This window comes from Pleurodeles waltl, chromosome 8 (assembly GCF_031143425.1).
Source record: "Pleurodeles waltl isolate 20211129_DDA chromosome 8, aPleWal1.hap1.20221129, whole genome shotgun sequence".
NCBI lineage: Eukaryota > Metazoa > Chordata > Amphibia > Caudata > Salamandridae > Pleurodeles > Pleurodeles waltl.
The window spans coordinates 1328314195-1328333801 of NC_090447.1; the positions used below are offsets into that span (position 1 = coordinate 1328314195).

At 45.8% G+C, this 19607-nt stretch overlaps 1 protein-coding gene across 1 annotated transcript in view; it reads right to left on the reverse strand.

Moving 5' to 3' along the window:
- The window catches only part of ACAT1 (acetyl-CoA acetyltransferase 1), a 134079-nt gene that overhangs the window by 4250 nt on the left and 110222 nt on the right, over window positions 1-19607 (reverse strand). The window contains exons 9-11 of the mRNA XM_069202324.1: window positions 18955-19068; window positions 18739-18803; window positions 2816-2973 (exon numbers count right to left, since the gene is read on the reverse strand). Coding sequence (XP_069058425.1) covers window positions 2816-2973; window positions 18739-18803; window positions 18955-19068 — 337 coding nt within the window. The remainder of the gene's footprint in view (window positions 1-2815; window positions 2974-18738; window positions 18804-18954; window positions 19069-19607) is intronic.

Below are 19607 nucleotides of genomic sequence, written 5' to 3' on the forward strand. Positions count from 1 at the left end.
AGTACGCTCCTCAGTGGGCTCATGCACGGTCTTGCCATGGGGCTGCTGTGTAGGGGTTGCATAATGGCCCAAGGTGTTACCCTGGGAGGTGCAGGTCTGCCTTTGTCTGCCCAGGTTTGGTCCCTCAGGTGCTGGGCTGGCCGATTCTCCCCAGCAAATAAATTCAAGCGTGGGAAAACACCACGAGAAGTGTAGCACAGGAGATGAAATGGAGCTGGAGTTCATAGGGGCACCTCTGCTCATGCAGGTGTGCCCTCACACACAGGGACCTGCACCCTGCCCTCCAGGCTATGAGGGCCTACCATAGGGGTGACTTGCAGTGAACCTGGTGCAGTGACCTGTAGTGAAAGGGTGCATGCACCCTTCCATGCAGGCGTCAATGGCAGGCACATTTTGCATGGGCTCCCATGGGTAGCACAATACATGCTGCAGCCCAGGGGGAATCCCTGGCGCCGCAATGCCCTGGGTACCTAAGTACCATACACTGGGAAGCTAAAAAGGGGGCACCAGTATGCCAACTGTGAGGTGTGCAAAGTCCTAGCCAACCAAATTTGGAGGGAGAGAGCCCAATCACTGGGGTCCTGGTTAGCAGGATTCCAGTGAAGACAGTCAAAGCATACTGACAGCAGGCAAAAAGTGGGGGTAACCATGCTAAAAAGAGGGTACTTCCCTACATTCCTGTTCACTTGTCACCCCAGGTATGCTATGGTAAGTAGGGTAGTTGACCAGTAATGGAGACCCTCCAGACAGGTTCTGATGTTTGTCCTTCCCCAAGGAAGGTATGGCAAACCTCTTCAAAGAGGTAATCACTGCCACTGCAGACGAGAGAGTCTGGCCAAATGAGAAGAATTATTGCCATAACCTCAAGCAGAGAAAAACTACATTTTGCACATTCACATAGGAAGTATATTTATCAATTGAATTGGACTTTGGATAAATATTATAATGCTGTGAGGGATGATTTTTGTAGCTTTCCACCAACCAATTTGAGGAATTAGCACTTTTATTGCAAAGCGGGCATTTTTAATACTGCTGATTGCACAGAGAAATTATATCTCTAAACTGGTCACAACAGAGGACATGGCAATTCATTATTGGGTATTTCCCACTTTTAACCGTTATGCACCTATACCCTGTGTTCTTCAGTGCACTACTTGGGAGTAATGTATACTGCAGGCTTTTCTACATCTCAAAACTGTTGCTTTTGACAGACTGCAGTCAATCAAGACATACCATCTGGGTGGTGTGTATGCATATTGCAGCCATATTTACCTTGTGTGCTAGAGAAGCGCTATCTACTCCATAGTACCACAGCCTTAAATAAAAATAATTATGCTAATGGGAATTAAACCAATACTTCAGCATGTTTTAGGGTTCATTGCACATTCACTGGGTGGCTATTCAGCAACCTCTTACTACCCAGTGTACTATGCCAACAGACAAAAACAGTCAAAACGATTGGGACCAGTCAGAAAGATGGTCTGTCTCCCATGAATCAACTAAAGTACACAGTGTGTTGGAAATATGAGTGCAGCAATTTCATGCAACATGGGAGTTGCATTTTCAGCCTGCTGTATGAATTTAGAAAAGAAGACCATGATGACCACATCCGCTCTGTGGCCTTCTCCTCCTCCTCTATCAACTCACATGATGCTGCCTGGCATGAAAGTAAAAGGCTGTGCCGGTCTAGAGTATGCATATATACATTCAACTTAACCACGTTGACAGCAGCAGCAGTAGTGTAGGATCACAGGTCTGCTGGCACCAATTCCAAATTGGGCTCATGGCTTCCTTTCGAGTGTACTGCATGCTGCTGTGAACACACACAGCTCTGACAAAGTTTCCTCAGGTCCAATAAACAAGTTATTGTGGGAGAGGATACACTCCACGCAGGCACACACCCCTACATATCTAACCCTGATACCACAGCACAGATTCTAGTGAACATTAATTGGCTGCAAAAAATTACAACTATTGATGAGGGATATATTTGGCAGTGTCCAGGGAGAGGCCAATGCGTTTAGTGTCGTATCCAGCAGCTGTGGCACAATTCTATTACCATTCCACACCACTGTCTAATGACCTGTTAAGGGATGTCCTAATGTGGCGTGTTATAATCTACATGGCAGGCTGCATGTAAAACCTTGGGTTCTCGCTGCCCACTTGCTGTATGAATAATTCCAATACCAGCCAGGTGGTGGCACAACTTTCACAGGGTAGCCAAGAATAGAGCTAGTGATAAGTGAGTGATAATATGGAGTTGATCAATATATTTTATATGTGGAAAAGAAAGTATGTCTGCATCATTAAATGTTTATGCACTTTCTTATATTAATCATGTTCAAAAGGTCAGATGATCCCATTTACACACGTTCCATGACAAAGGGTCACTCTACGGATGTAATAAAACAGAAAGAGGGTCTCCTCAATTTTTTATATTTAGCAATCACACTGAACAATTAAAGTATAACCTGTAGAGGATTAGATGTGGAAATAAGGGAAATGATCAACTCTTTGTAACCTTAGTACGTCTATTCCACAAAGTACTCTCTTTTCTGCGGCATCCAGCATTCTTAATAGAGTAAAGGACAGTTTGGGCCATACCCACCTTATAGCTTTTTAAATGTACACATTTTAAAAGCCATCGCAACTTACATGACTCTTTCAAAGGTCTAGCAGGTGGCACTAGAGTGTACTTTCTATATGTTAATGAGAGCTACAATCCCAAAAATGCTACATTTACATAGTTTCTAATTAGCCACTGTCACATTTCTTCAACTCTGGTGGTGTCCACGTCCAATCCAAATATACTCACCCTATTGGATGGCCCAACGAGACTGCCCCTCCATTCACATTTACTTTGTCAGGATCGATCCCCAGCATTTTGATGTTGGCTAAAACCACAACACTGAAGGCTTCATTAATCTCCCACATGGAAATGTCTTCTTTCTTAAGGCCTGCATAGTTAAGAACCTGTAAAGTAGAAAGCAAATACGTTAATTATGTTGTAAATTTGTTTGTACATTTAATGCCAAATTGCTCACTGATGATTATCGTTACTCAGATTTCCGTTGTACTTCTGCACAGTCTTTACGCTATAAGATAGAGTCCTCACACCACAGGCAGTCATAACCCCTTAGAAAATATTTTTTTTTCACTTAGTTTCAATGGAATTAGACCAGTATCTCTTAGTTTTATCTTGGTCCCTTCAGTCATCATAAATGTGCTCCACACTATCCAGTACCTTATACCAGGCCATGCAGGCCATGGAACGTGGGGACTACAGGACTTTGGAAGTGGAGGAATGCAGGACTGTGACAATGAAGACTAGTACTTGGAGTAATTAAGACTGTCAGCGAGTGAAGTATTTTATCTGTGAATAATAAAAGGTTCCTACTAAGTAATCAGACCATTACAAGCTTGTTTATCATCCTCGTCAAAACCTTTACTCCAAATCTAGCTCATATGTGCTAAGAAAAACACTAGACCTCTAAACTGCTAGGGCACAACCCATTTTAAATTCCTGAATAAAATGACACATTTCTCAGGTTAGATGTATGCATAACATATGTCCTAAATCCACTTGAGAAAATACCACCCAAAATCAAATAAGTGATTAATAATAGTATTTTTTTGCATGGCAGTACTTCTAGAACACTTCATACCTGCATGGAGTCCCCAAAACAATTCTGGGTAGTCGATTAAGAGGACTCTCCATTTGTTGTGCATGGTTGGTGTACTCATTGGTATAGCTGTGAACTTAGTGTTTTATCTCACCGTTAAATTAACCAGAGAGATGTTAAATACTTTAAGTCAAGTTTGGATAAACTTACCAGCTTCTCTGCAATTGGTAAGAGGTAGCCCAATCCTAGTGCTTTATTAATAATGGCGTGGGGAAAGCCCATATCGAGTTCTACATTTATACTTAAAGAAGAAGTCTTCGAATGTCTCCCAGGAGGAGAGTATGTTTTGATCTGAATGACCATGCAACTTCATTCTAAATCCTGCAGATGGGCAAACTCAGCCAACAACTGAATATGACACTTGTAGTTTTCTCTGTTAAAAAGGGATCGACGGTGTGAAAAAAGCTTATGTGCACTAACTGAATGGAAAGCAAGAGACGTATGTCCAAGGGAGAACGTGGCACCTCCCCTAGAGACTATATAGTGAGATAAAGAGCAAAACTTTGTCTTGGAGCAGAATGAAGGTTCTGAATGCACCCTTCTGTTGTGGAATAAGAGAGAAGAAAAAGTAAGTGGAGAGAGAGTTAACATTCAAACTGACACCCAATGGTGTGCATTTCCCAGTCCCTGTGGCAATTTAAAGCGCAATACAGACTAAAGACTCTGGGCCAGATTTACAAAGCCCTTACGTCATGCAAGGCAACTCAAGGACTTAAGTGAGATTTACTAAGCCACACAAACGCCCCTTGTGTGGCTCTGAGTGGCTTTGTAAATCCAGAGTAACGCAAGGAACTGCAAATTCCTTCCTTGCGTTAGTCTGCGTTGGGAAGGCACTCGACGTGTACAGCATGGGTGTTACCACGCATCCGCCCATTAATTTTGACATATTCCCAGATTTACAAAGACTTGTAAACCTCGGAATGCGTCAAAATGGTACACCTTCCCAACAAAGGGGTAATGAGGAGAAATATCTTTATCTGCCCTCGTTATTTCCTCTTTCTGCTTGAGCTGCATTTTGCAAATACCTAAAATGATTGTCTTTGTGCAGGAAGGTGCCGCTTCCAGCACAAAACAATCTTGCCTGTAACACAAGCACCCTAGCATCATGGCTCAACAGAAATGACTGATGACAGTGGATGCTGGTGATAGCTCATTCTTGCTAAAGTGACCAAGTGCCCAGAGATACCCATGCTTTTTCATGTCTGGTTGGGAGTGGTATGGAAAATAAGTTCCTGAGGTAAGACACAGGTTGAGTACTACTACTTTTCTCTGTCCCTCGTTGGAAGACCGCCAGATGGTGGCAGGACATATTATGGATTGATGATGACGGTTGAGGTTGGAGGATGATCCTGATTTCTCCTTATTTGGATAATTGCAAGTGTGGACAGAATAATCTGGAGCATCGCCGACTGATGTGGACTGGGAGTAACTGTTGGGAAGAAATGACCCAAGCCACAGTAAAGGATAAAGGGAAATCCAGAATGTGTGAGGGGAGATTAACCCTCAAAGCCAGGAGATGGAAGGTTGTTGCTGCAGAGGTTGCAGCATAATCGATGCTGTTGCATGGGAAATCCCTCCTAAGGGCAGCAATCACATAGCTGCAGTCAGCCTCCCAAGGTATAGACACTATGGTAGCTGGCAGGGTCTAAGCCTTGCAAACCAATAAGGAGTGAATGAGCACAAAGGGCAAGTGGTGGCTCAGCAGATGGGTGCGGTGACATCTAAACTAGCCTTCCTGGACAATGATCAGGAGTAGATTCTCAAATTTATAAACTGTGCAGTTAGTTCCTGGACCTCTTGAATGTACACTGGACAGACTGAAGGACTCTGCAAGCATTCTTCTGAGTATTACATCCCTTTCTGATGGTGAGGTTTCAAAGGAAGTCTCTGGACCTTGGGAAAATGGATGGGAACAATGTGGATGGTGTCGGGTGGTGAAAGAAATGAGACTCTACATGGAGTCCCATTGCCCACCTCAAAGGAGAAGGACCCTTTGTAGAGCGATAGATGTATTATTTCAGAAGGCTCGCAGACCGGCTTAGTAACCATAACATAGCATTCAGGGATTGCAAAAGGAGTCTTATGGTAAATGGAGTTTACTCAGGGGGAGAAGATGATGAACTATGTAGTACCATAAGAAACAGTAAAAAAAAAAAAAAAAAAAAAAAAAAGAAATCACAAAAGTTTCAGTGATATTCAAAAAGGACTTTGAAGAAGGTATGCACCGCTTCAGAGGACATGAAGATCTCTAACGGAGCTGCTACCCGGGAACGAGTCGGAAACACTCAGGTAGATTTACTAAGATTCAAAGAGTATTGACTAAGATTGAATGAGGATAATAGAAATAAAATGAAAAGGTTTTATTTTGCTTAAAAATGAGTATGCTCTTCCTTATATGATTTCAATTTTCATGTATGAATTCCCCATTTTATGAGCGGTCTCAAGCAGGGCTCTAGAGGCAGAGGGAGACATGTAAGTGATCAGCAGCAATACAAAACACTAACACTGAAAAACCCTACCCGCTTTTATGCTTGTGTCCTTAAGTGGAGGCACAGCCCATCCTTTAGGGTGGAGGGGCCACACCCCCCCCCCCCCCCCCACCTTTTGCCCCTCATGAAGAGTGTCTGTCAGGCTGAACAAAGATCAGCCTGACAGACACGCTTCATGTTCAGGTCAGGAAGCCTGGAGCAGACATGCACGATTTGCGCAGACTCCTGGCTGCCTGAGCTGAACTTTGCTGGACTGAAGAGGTCACAGCTCCTGTGGGCCTGACCTCCTCGGCTCAGCAAAGGTGCCTCGAGGCCCTCCCCCGGGTGACGAGGGGAAGCGTCACCCATTGACTTGGACCTGGGCGCTTCAGGTTTAAGCCCTGAAGCGCCAAGGGCAAGTGTCAACACTTCATCACACAGTGGGGTGGGCTCAGCAGTCTCACTGACCCCATCCCACTCTGTGATTAAGTTGGGACTGCTGCCTTCCCTCTTTGGCTGACCTAAGGTCAGCCAAAGTGGAGTGTGAGTGTGTGTGTGTGTGTGTGTGTGTGTGTGTGTGTGTGTGTGTGTGTGTGTGTGTGTGTGTGTGTGTGTGTGTAAGAATGAGTGCAAGTGTGCTGCCCGCCCCCCTCCCTCCTAAAACTGCCGGCCGCCACTGCTTAAGTGTCCAAGCAAAAACATGATGCTGATCTTGTTCTGAACAGTGTAAGAACCCTAAAGCTTTCCAAGCTCGCAATGAAATCGGTTTACATTTCACACGTTTTACCTCATGAGATGATGGAAAATATGTATGTCCTTATTCCCCAAGGGTAGATCCTTTTCCACATCTGCTGTGTTTCTGTATTTTTGTTTTTAATGCAACATATAAAGTTTTGTACACAGCAGACTGCAAACTGGGAGAGCCCTCAGTAACTGGGTGAGTTCAGGCTATCTATGGGGGTGAATGAACAGGAAAGATTGGGAGCTCTGGAGCTGGCGGTGGAGGAAGTGCAAGTCTTTCCGCGACTAAAGAAGACGCTTAGGCTACATGTTCATTCAATCCTACGACTCTGCAAAACGCAGAGCAGAGACAATGCGTGTGGAAAAAATACTTACGATTCTACTGGGCACTGTGTGAAAGAGGCACAGAGCTGTTGAAAAACTGAAAGTGCCTAAGAAAAAGGAAATGTAGTGTTTAGAAAGAGAGAGAGAAAGCATGTGTAGAAAGTTTGTGCAGAAGGAGAGAGTGCAAAGAGGAAGGAACTGGCACTTTGAAAATGCAGCAGGAGGGACCTGAGAAAGAAAGATATGCCAAAGGAAGAAAGAAGGGCGTAAGTGCTGAGGCAGAGGGAGCAACTCCCTAGCACAGTGATATTAAGGGAAGAACTGGAGTGGCTGAGAATTCAGAAGCACCCTGCTCATTCCACTGGTCTTTGTCATGTTTCATGCACAAGCTCAGAATTTCTGAACTTTTGAGAATCTCATATTTTAGAACTGAGACATTGTGCATTCAGGTTGTTCACCCTAGTGTCGTCCTTACTCATTTATTAGATAAATAAAAACAAGCACTGGGAAAAACACCTTTTTCATGACTGCAGTATCTTGTTTCATGGATTGCCTTTATTCTCGATTTTAGTTTTCTTTTTTAGCTTCAGATATTTTTCAGATAGTAATATGGCCATGTTTTTATTAACACGAGAAGAATGCCACGCACGCATTTCATTCAGACATTCTTGTTCTGTAGTCCGCACAACTAGTTCCAGGGACAAATGTCAGAACACAATGTCCTTGTTTTATTGTGTGCTCGTAGGAGACCACTTTTTTCTTTTTTGTTATTCTGTGTCTTTAGCAGAATGAGAGAATGTCGGTGTTTTGTTATTTACACCGTGACCCGTGTTGCAGTCGGAGAGAGGCACTTTATGCTGGAGTTATCAGGCAAGGCCCCAACATCCATCCTAAGGAGGAAGACCGCAGCGCAGGCACAGATGTGAGCAGGCTTGCACCCAGACAAAGTGCATCTGTTAATGGACTGAGGCTGGCTTCCTGGGACATTACACCAGGGTGAGAAGTTAGCTCATTCCAACCAGTCTAGCAGAAAACTCTTACTATTATAGGACTCTTAGTACTAGGTAGCAGCAACTTTTTATTCATTGTGTTTATTGGCTTTTGAACAGCTAACAAAAGAAGGGGAATACGTGGGGGAAGGAAAAGCATGCCTTACATGCACAAGAGGAGTGTCATAGTACAGTATCCAGCAGTTATGAGTGATTGGAGACCACACTGGATACAGCCTCTGTATTAGTGCTCAACAGGCGGGGTCAGGGACATTGGTGAAGCACAAGGGGACTCCCCAAGTCGCAGGGCATGACTGCAGTAGGGGCTCACAGGACAAAAGCGGAGCTGAGGGCCAGCATCCCACTGTGTCCTTCAGGTCCTCAGCCACCCCTCTCAGTCTCAAATGTAGAGCTAGTGTGGCCCTGACGCTGGCCAGCTGTAGTGCGGTGCGACCGCACCGGGTGCTGACCTGGATTGGGGGGCGCAGTGTTTAGCAATAGCTTACGAAACTTGCGATTTAAAAAAAAAAAAAAAAAAAAAAAAAAAACACCTGCTGAAAATGTCCTTGTGTGTCCAGCCTTCGGGAAACAATTAAAATGTCCAGATACCTCTTGTGATTAATGTTGCTGCTTGGTAGAGAGATTGGGGTTTTGTCTAGCAGCAGTTGTGACTCGCCATACAGTAGCGTAGATGGTTAATGTACCTGCTGCAAAGAACAGAACTATATTTTATGTGGATTTGTAAAGCCAGCCTTTACAAGCGCTTTAAAATAAATGAATGTATGTGAAAGGGGGCTATGGAGAGATGAGTGAAAAATTTGCTGGGTGGTGGTGAGTGAATCTGAGGCGGTTGTCATGGGGTGGGGGTGCCACAAAACACTGTTGCACAGGGTGCCACCAGCGCTGAAGCCGGCCCTCCCCTGACGTCTGTGGGCCGTGATCGTACCGGCATAAGCTCCCTGTAGTTTGCAAGTTATTCCTGGCAATATGTTGCATCCTGCAGCCAACCAGCACCCTTAGGCACAGGTCGCCTCCTCCAGTGGATAGCCACTCTCTATTTAGCCAGCAATGACAGCATTGTGGTGAGTTGAGTCTCGGAATCTCTTTCACGTAACCTAATAGGGCCACCAACCGTGTTTGCTGTGCAAAATGACCAGTGTTCTGAGCCGCCTCACCATCAACACTGGACCAGAAACTCACCAATGTGGGGCAATCCCAGGCAAGGTGGAGAAATATGGCTCATGGAGCAGCACATCTCAGGCCGCATGCATCATTCACAAGTCCTATTCTATGCAGCTGGGCTGATATGCGATATAGTCTGTGCAGGAATTTAAAGTGGATGAGTCAGTCTGTAGTTCGGAGACAGGGCACTGGTCTAGGTGCAGCAATAGCGCCACTGTGCCTCAGAAATGGGGGGTGGGCTATGTCCACCTCCCAGACAGTCTGAGCCCCAGGGTCACACACAGCTGCCTTCTCGTGCATCACGGTGTATGGAAGGGTCATAAGCTTGTGGGGGGGGAGGGACTAGCAATGAGGTGTTCTAAGGCATGGAGCTTGGGGGCACCAGGAATGTGCTGTGCAGGGGCAGCCTGGACCTGGTGGTATAAAAGGACAAAGCACTGTGGGTGAAGGGTGATTTTCAGTGCTATAAGGTTGGAGGAAACACTCAGCAGGGTAAAGATCACTAAACATAAGGGGCTCTAGCAAGCCAGCTCGTCGACAGGCTCCCTCATCCGACATCATGGGTAGCAGAGCATGTTTAGCCAATGGCATGTTGAGTGCATACAGGCAATTAAGACAGCTCACCTCCCCAAAGCCCAGAGTGCAAGCAACCATGTCTACCTCAGTGCATGAAGGTCAATACGCCTGGTACAGCATTGTAGCGAGGGGGCACGGGCCACCTGATCAGTCTCCACCACACTGTGTGGCTGAAAAAAGATGGGTGTAACCAGAAATGTATGAATTGGGCATGCAAGGGGCTTTAAGCCCTCCCTGTAAGAATGGCAAAGTCATTTAAGAAAGTGTGCAGGATTGGGATATTGATGAAAATATAGAAAAACTTAAGGAGTATAACCATTTTTTTGCAATGGTGATCCTGCCCGCCATGGACAGGGGCAGTCTGGACCAGGCCGGTATGCGCTCCAGGAGCCAGGTCATGGCCCTGTCCGTAGCTGACTCCACAGGTCGTCAACATCCCTTCTGAATCATATTCCCAGATATCTGACTGGGTCTATTGCAAACTGGCGCTGGTACTCAGACTCAAAGTGACCAGTGGCTGAAGTGAGACTTTGACTGTCATGAGAATTACGGAGAACCCACCGAAGTGGTTCACTTCCCGAATGGCAGAGGAGAGATTAGTCCAGGGGTAGCGGACACACAATGTAATATCATCCACATACACGTATCCCCATAGCAGCGAAATGGAGACCCCTATCTGTGTGATGTTGATGTAGCAGGGCCACCAGAGGTTCATCCCTATTGCAAAAAGGATAGGTGATAAGGGACATCCTTCCCTGGTACCTCTAGTGGCAGAAAACAGAGCGGAAGTGTCACCATTAATATGTAACCTCGCCGTAGGGGAGGTGTGTAAGGGGGGGAATCAGGGTCAGGAAGCGTGCGCTAATGCCGAGGCAAGAGAGGAGGCGAAAGAGGTATGGCCATTCTAAGGAATCAAACTCTTTTGTGGCATCCAGAAATACTGCGATTACCTCAAGTTGAGGATCTATAGTGTGCATAAGTGCAAACATCGTGGGGAAGTAGTGTGCAGTTGACCTCCCCAGTACAAATCCAGACTGGGTCAACCAGGCAATGTTAGGCAAAAAGGGTAGGAGACGGTTGGCTATTAATTTAGCAAAGATCTTATGGTCAACATTTATCACTGGCAGTGGTCTATAAGAGTTGCATCTATTTGCTGGCTTGCCTGGTTTCAATGTAGTTCCGATAACTGCTTCTCTCAGGAAGGGTGGTCGGGACCCCGAGATAAAGAGTTGTCATACACTGCTAATAGATGAGGAGCGAGGCGTGGGGTGTATTCCTTGTAGAATGGAGGCAAGGCATGGGGCATATTCCTGTAGAAGGATGTGGTGAGTCCGTCCAGACCCTGCAACCTGTCCCTAGGCATGGTACAGATGACCTGTGCTATTTTATCTACCATAAAAGGGATATCAAGATAAATATGGTGCACATTTTCCAGTCATAGATATTGAAGCGTGTCAAGATATGCATCAAGGGCCACTTTGTCCATAACTATAGAGGCAGTATATAAATTAGAGTACAATGACGTAATGACCTGCACAATCTCATCTGGCTTCGTACGAGTCGTTAGCTGAGCATCTAAAAGTTCTGTAATGTACGTGCTTGCCCAAGGTTTACGAAGAAGGCTCGCCAGCGTCTTACGGGATATATCAATCTCACCGTCTCACTACAGCCTTCCTGTTGAGATAGTGAGTCTCCATGGTCGCCTCTTCACCATATTCTGAAAGCTTTTCTCTGAGAGCAGCTAGTGTTTGCTTGTTTCTGGTTGTGAAGAATTTGAGTTCAGGCATGCGTATTTCTGTTTCTAGTGTGGCACGTTGTGTGTGGATTGACTTAAGTATACCTGATTGATTTGCAAGTGTCCCTGATGACAACTTTGAACGCCTCCCATAGAGTGGAGGGAGTCAAGCGAACCCTTACTGTGGGTGAAAAAGTCTAGGATCACCATTCGAATTTCCAAGTGAAGGACTGGGAGTGAGCGTGGGGAGGAGTAATTTCCAACAAGACCAGTGCATGTTCAGAGAGAGTTCTAGGGAGGTGAGTAACATTTGTGGTACAAGTTGTCAATTCTAGACCAGGTATTATGTGTGAAGGTGATACATGTGCCCTCGGTACTATGGGGATGCGGCAAGCGCCATACATCTTATACGTCTCATCTAATATGATATGAGAGTATGAAGCTGATCGGTGGAGGTCCTGGTTGTGCTTTCTGGTTGAGGCGTGGTAATGCGGAGGAGGATCCATCAAGGCAGTTGGCTGGAGCAGCCCAGCACGGTCCTCAGAGGCCCACTGGCAACAGGGGCTGTGGGTGATCCTGGGGCAGAGGCTGCCGAGCCTCGCTGGGTCAATTGGCCGGCATCTCAAATGATGAGTGGCAAAGGGCTGACGCAGGTTACGATGCAGCTGAGAACAGGGGCTGGCGGGCTCCTGAAAATGGGCCTGGGGCGCACAAGGTAAACGGAGGAGGGACGAGTGCTTGTTTGCCTTTGCGGGGATGTTAAGCCCTCTAATTTTTTATGTCACACAGGTTAACTCTGCCATCCACTCTCCTCTAGTCGGGAGGGTCCCCATCGTCAAAGAGCGTGAAAGGTCCTATCCCCAAATGTGTAGTTGCTGCAATAATGGCAGAACTTCAAGCTGGGTTCAGGTCCGAAGATGCACCCTTGGACTCTCTCACCAACAACTGGACCATCAAGGCGAAAGGCTGAATCTCCTTTTATAGGAGCACAAACTGCTGTGGTGTTGCCCACCTCCACAGTGTATACCACAATACTTACAATTGGGATTCACCAGATGCTCCACACTCTGGGGTGTTGTGTGCATGTTTGGTTATTATTCTTTTATCTGCTGTCAGGCTGCACTGCGTTGTCTTCGACTACACATATGGGGATAGACCCTTTTACACTCTTTGATGATGGGGGGCCCCCAAATAGAGCAGAGGGTGTGGCAGATTTAACCTGTGTGACATGGAAAATTAGAGGGCTTAACATCCCCCACAAAGGCAAACAAGTTTTTGGGGAAATACGCACAAGCTCAAAGATTTTGGGGTGACCTGGCTGTGGAGTGGCCCCGCTACTGCATCCTAGTAGGCAGACCAGACACATAACTGAATTAATAACGGAAGACGAGCGATGGATAACAAGAGCATCATCAATAAGCTCAGGCACCATTATGAGAGTTTGTACATTACCAGGACAGTGGGAAACAATGATGCGATTGAAGAATACCTTGCAGAGAATGCGATGGTTTGGGTGACAGATAGGCAGAGGCAATTCTTAGGTGAACCCATCTTTTGCGAATAAATCATACAGAAGATGGATGCTTGGATCTAAAGCCCTGGGCTGGATGATCTCCCAGGTACCATTTACAAGGTCTATAATCATTTACTTGTCCCTCATCTTCTGAAAACATATGCCAAAGCACTTGAGGCTGGGACTCTCCAGTCAACACGTAGAGAGGCTGTAATCACAGTACTCTGGTAACGCACCTACTCTCTGTACATCCTAACGTCCCCTCTCGCTCTTCAATCACAACAATAAAATTCTAGCCAAGATCATTGCTATCCATCATTGTAAGGAAATGCCTCCTTGGCATGGTTACCCCCTAACTTTTTGCCTTTGCTGATGCTAAGTTATGATTTGAAAGTGTGCTGGGACCCTGCTAACCAGGCCCCAGCACCAGTGTTCTTTCCCTAAACTGTACCTTTGTCTCCACAATTGTCACAACCGTGGCACTCAGGAAAGTCCCTTGTAACTGGTACCCCTGGTACCAAGGGGCCTGATGCCAGGGAAGGTCTCTAAGGGTTGCAGCATGTCTTATGCCACCCTGGGGACCCCTCACCCAGCACATGCACACTGCCTCACAGCTTGTGTGTGCTGGTGGGGAAAAAATGACTAAGTCGACATGGCACTCCCCTCAGAGTGCCATGCCAACCTTACACTGCCTGTGGCATAGGTAAGTCACCCCTCTAGCAGCCCTTACAGCCCTAAGGCAGGGTGCACTATACCACAGGTGAGGGCATATGTGCATGAGCACTATGCCCCTACAGTGTCTAAGCAAAACCTTAGACATTGTAAGTGCAGGGTAGCCATAGGAGTATATGGTCTGGGAGTTTGTCAAACACGAACTCCACAGTTCCATAATGGCTACACTGAGAACTGGGAAGTTTGGTATCAAACTTCTCAGCACAATAAATGCACATTAATGCCAGTGTGCAATTTATTTTAACATACACCCAGAGGGCATCTTAGAGATGCCCCCTGAATACGTACCAGACTTCTAGTGTAGGCTGACCAGTTTCTGCCAGCCTGCCACACACCAGACATGTTGCTGGCCAGTGCCTTTGTGCTCTCTGTGGCCAGGAACAAAGCCTGTACTGGGTGGAGGTGCTTCTCACCTCCCCCTGCAAGAACTGTAACACCTGGTGGTGAGCCTCCAAAGCTCACCCCTGTTGTTAGAGCGCCCCCGGGCATCCCAGCTGGTGGAGATGCCCGCCCTTCCAGCCACTGCCCCCACTTTTGGCGGCAAGGCTGGAGGAGATAATGAGAAAAACGAGGAGTCACCCACCAGTCAGGACAGCCCCTAAGGTATCCTGAGCTGAGATGACTCCTGCCTTGAGAAATCCTCCATCTTGAGTTTGGAGGATTCCCCCAATAGGATTAGGGATGTGCCCCCCTCCCCACAGGGAGGAGATTCAAAGGGGGTGAAGCCACCCTCAAGGATAGTAGCCATTGGCTACTGCCCTCCCATACCTAAACACACCCCTAAATTCAGTATTTAGGGGCTCCCCAGATCCTAGGAAATCAGATTCATGAAACCTGAAGAAACAAGAAGGACTGCTGACCTCCAAGCCTGCAGAGAAGGAGGAAGATGACAGCTGCTTTGGCCCCAGCCCTACCGGCCTGTCTCCAACTTTGAAAACCTGCTCCAGCGATGCATCAGACAGGGACCAGCAACCTCTGAAGCCTTAGAGGACTGCCCTGGACTAAAGGACCAAGAAAATCCTGTGAACAGCGGCCCTGTTCAAAAGCTACTTCTTTGCAACAAGGAAGAAACTTCCAAAGACTTCACGTTTCCCGCCGGAAGCGTGAGACTTCCCACTCTGCACCCGACGCCCCCGGCTCCAGATCCAGAGAACCAACACCTCATTGAGGACTCCCCAGCAACTGCAAGGCCGTGAGTAACCAGAGACGACCCCCCTGAGCCCCCACAGCTATGCCTGCAGAGAGAATCCAGAGGCTCTCCCTGACCGCAACTGCCTGTAATAAGGGACTCGACGCCTGGAACCAACACTGCACCCGCAGCCCCCAGGACCTGAAGGAACCGAACTCCAGTACAGGAGTGACCCCCAGGCGACCCTCTGCCTAGCCCAGGTGGTGGCTGTCCCGAGAAGCCCCCGTGCCTGCCTGCACCGCTAGAGTGATCCCCAGGTCCCTCCATTGTTTCCTACCTGAAACCCGACGCCTGCTTTGCACACTGCACCCGGCCGCCGCTGTGCTGCTGAGGGTGTGTTTTGTGTGCCTACCTGTGTCCCCCCCAGTGCTCTACAAAACCCCCCTGGTGTGCCCCCGGAGGACGCAGGTACTTACCTGCTGGCAGACTGGAACCGGAGCACCCCTGTTCTCCATAGGCACCTATGTGTTTGGGCACCTCTTTGACCTCTGCACCCGACCGGCCCTGAACTGCTGGTGTGGTAACTTTGGGGTTGCCTTGAACCCCCAACGGTGGGTTGCCTACTCCCCAGAACTGAGACTTGTAAGTGTTTTACTTACCTCCTAATCTAACCTTTACTTACCTCCCCCAGGAACTGTTGATTTTTGCACTGTGTCCACTTTGAAAATAGCTTATTGCCATTTTTACAAAGACTGAACATGATATTGTTTTGATTCAAAATTCATAAAGTATCTAAGTGAAGTACCTTACATTTAAAGTGTTTGATGTAAATCTTGACCAGGTGGTTCTTAAAATAAAATAAGAAAAGTTATTTTTCAATATAAAAACCTATCGGCCTGGAGTAAGTCTTTGAGTGTGTGTTCCTCATTTATTGCCTGTGTGTGTACAACAAATGCTTAAGACTAGCTTCTGATAAGCCTACTGCTCGACCACACTACCACAAAATAGAGCATTAGAATTATCTACTGTTGCCACTATCTTACCTCTAAGGGGAACCCTTGGACTCTGTGCACACTATTTCTTACCTTGAAATAGTATATACAGAACCAACTTCCTACAATCATGCTGTTTGTAGTGGCAATATAATTTGATCCATTAAAATAAGTTTTGTCCTGCATAGATCCACTGCCATAAATGTGCATACAATTTTTTGCAGTACTGAACCAGCTATCCCCAGAATTGCTTGCGGTTGTTGTCCTTCTTGATGTGGAGAAGGCATCTGATTGGCTAGAGTGGCCCTTTCTGAAGGTGATGTTGGACAAACTGGGGCTCTGATTGAGCCTTCCCCCTAGTGGTTGTATACCCCCTAGTTTAGCATGTTTTCTGTTCTGTAAACAACAATGACCAAAACCTCGCGCAACTGTCTGGGTAACCTGCACTTTTATGTAATTGTGAGATCAGCGAACTACCATTTAGTGCAACTTTACTGTAATCACTCGCTATGTATACCCGACTACTGACACAGTATCATTATTAGACATATGTCTGTTTGCTATATAGATGAAAATGAAAAATATTTTGAAAAAATAGCAAAACGGGTTTATGATGATTACAAATCGATACTGCAAATTACAATAAATGTCTTTATTATTATGGAACAACATGACAACACCCTAATATAATTAGGCACTAGCAGTCACTGGTAAACTCAGGTGCACTCCATCTTATTCTTAATAAACTGCTTTTTCACTGGAGATATATGTGTGTCAGTAAAATGTAGTTACCTATAGTGAAGTTAGTCTATAGCTCAGCTGTACTGATCCCTTGCTGTATCCTGTGTGCAGGAGGATGCAAAATGTTAATGACACTTGAAAAAATACAAGAGAGAAAGAGAGAGAAAGAAAGAGAAAGAAAGAGAAAGAAAGAGAGAGAGAGAGACAGAGAGAGAGAGAGAGAGAGAGAGAGAAAGAGAGAGAGAAAGAGAGAGAGAGAATTTTCCCTGTGAAGTTTTGGAAAACTCAAGGCTTGCAAAACATCACACACCTTCGGTACCGCAGCTGTTGATAGATGTCCCTTTAGAGTCAGGTGCAATAGTCCGACAAGTCTTTCACAAATTTGCTATACTTCCAAGTTCTTTCTTAGATGCTACTCTAAAATTAAATCCAACTTTTAATAAGTGTTCACAAAGCTGCAGTACTCCAGGTTGATACTAATTCCCTCTTGAGTAAAGTCCAACTGCGTCAAGATTGAAAAAAGCTGCAATACCTCATGTCATTACTAAAGGTCCCTTTCGAGTCAGAGGCAACACCTTCATGCCAAGTCATTCAGGACGCTGCAGCACCTCAAGTGGCTATGAGAATCATTCCTTGGGTCAGATCCAACAGCTTAAAATGTGATTCACAAAGCTGAGGTGGTGTGGCTTCAACATATAAATCTCCATGTACACTTTTGCTACTCTAATGATTTGCGTTTGTTTTCTATAGGATAAATAAACATGTGAAAGCGGGTTTGTGGTAAGTCAATATTGGAACATTCAATAAATGACCTGATAGCTATGGAAAACTGTGATGACAACCCAAAATACCGACGTGTTTAGCAGTCGCTGGTAAATTCAAGAGCCTTCAACCTTATTTCCTGTGGTCTGTTTTTACGACGGTGCTACACATGTGCCAGTAAACTGCAGTTTATTTTATGGAGGCTTGTCTAAGGATGAACTGTGCAAATCTACTGCACTATCCTGTGTGTTGTGGTAGGGAAAGCAAAAAGGTCAGTGTAAGCTGTGTAAACCGATGGATTAAGAAATCTGAACAAAGGTTCTTTTATACGTTCGAATGCATGTATTTTTACTATGATTTTTTTTGTTAGAAAACCTGAAGCCAGCAGTACATTCACAAGCCGGCAGTACCTCAAGTTGTTTAAGGACAAATAAATATGCCAGCATTGGTTTCTGAGGACGAATCAATATTGAAGCTTTCAATAAAAGTCTTGGTTAAGTAAGTAGGTAACGACACCCAATTGTACATAGGTACAGGCAGTCATTGGTAAATACAAGTGCCTTCAAGTGTCTAACCTCCGGGGGCTATTCTTCGGTGGGTGCATACATCTACAGTCCCCCAAAGTAAAGGCATCCAATGGCTGAATGAGTTGACCCACTGTCCTTTAGTATGTGCTCTGGTGGGAGGAAGTATAAAACTTGAGTGACATTCGAACAGCCCACAGATAAAAAAGACTGAGGAAGGCTCCTCTAAATGTACCTATTTTTGTATTTATATTTTTTGAGACCACAGGAGGCTGGCGTGACCGCTAAAGCGGTCTTCAGGCTGAACATTAATGCTACCAAGCCTGACAGCAAAATGTCTGGCGTGTCCTAGGTGTATGTTTTTTTATGCACTTGTTTAAGACCACGTACTTCATCATACAGACTATGCATCTTGTGAAAGATTCCTAGCTACATTTCTTTAGCTAACCCCACATTTTTCATCCCACACAAGGTACTGGTCACAGGTAACTTTGGATACAAGTCCCTATGTCAAATAGCTATTGTCTAAAACTAAATGGGTAGGCTGCAAAAATAAATTATTTCAAACTAAACACATTGTTTACCAATGTGTAATTGGTACCTTTTGCTAACTGTGTGCACTGCTCGATTTTTTGCAAAATCCTTACCTGAGGAACAGCATATGCTGGTGCAATTGGAAAATCTATAGGATCAACAGCTGCATCAGCAAACCCTATGACAGAAAAGAGGCATGCATCAACACAGCCATCCTGCGTGGAGCAGATGCGCAGTAATTAAGGACTGAGACAGATACACAAACAAGAGGTTCGACCAGAAAACAACCCCACGGTGCAGTGTTCATTTACTAGGGTTAAACAGCGTACCTCGGATTCTTGCCAGCGGTGTGACATTGAGCCTCTTGGCAGCGTCAGCAGTCATAAGGACCAAGGCAGCTGCTCCGTCATTCAGAGTGCTGGCGTTGGCAGCAGTCACAGTTCCTGGAACAGAAAGACATGAGTGCTGAAGAGAAGTACGGGAAAAAACGTGCATGCAGCACAGAGCTGCTGTAAGTAAAACGAATATGTATAACACGTCCTGAGGCTCTGTGGCTTCAGATATGTGGACTGGACTCTGGTGAGTGAGTATATCTGCGCTAGCCTCTCATTGTGGCGTCTGACTGAACGCTTCACGGTGTATGGATCTGAAATTCACAAGGTGCCCTCCAGCCCGTGGGACAGTAGCAGAATGACATCATTTCAATCTCTATCTCAAAAAGTTTCCAGACTTCAGCAGTTGCCTTCCCCTCCAAATTAAAGCTCTGCTAGGATGAACAATTCCCAAAATACCCTGCGCCATGGCAGCGTCTAAAATCGACGAAGAATGATTGCACTACTTTTTTACATTTAGAACCATTTTTGTGGTGTTCTGTTGTCTGCATTATTTTTACTACCCGTGAATAATATAGGTATTTGTTTCTGTATCCGATTATTTAGATGAAGATGAAACTGGACGGACTACTCGTCACCCCAAAATCAGA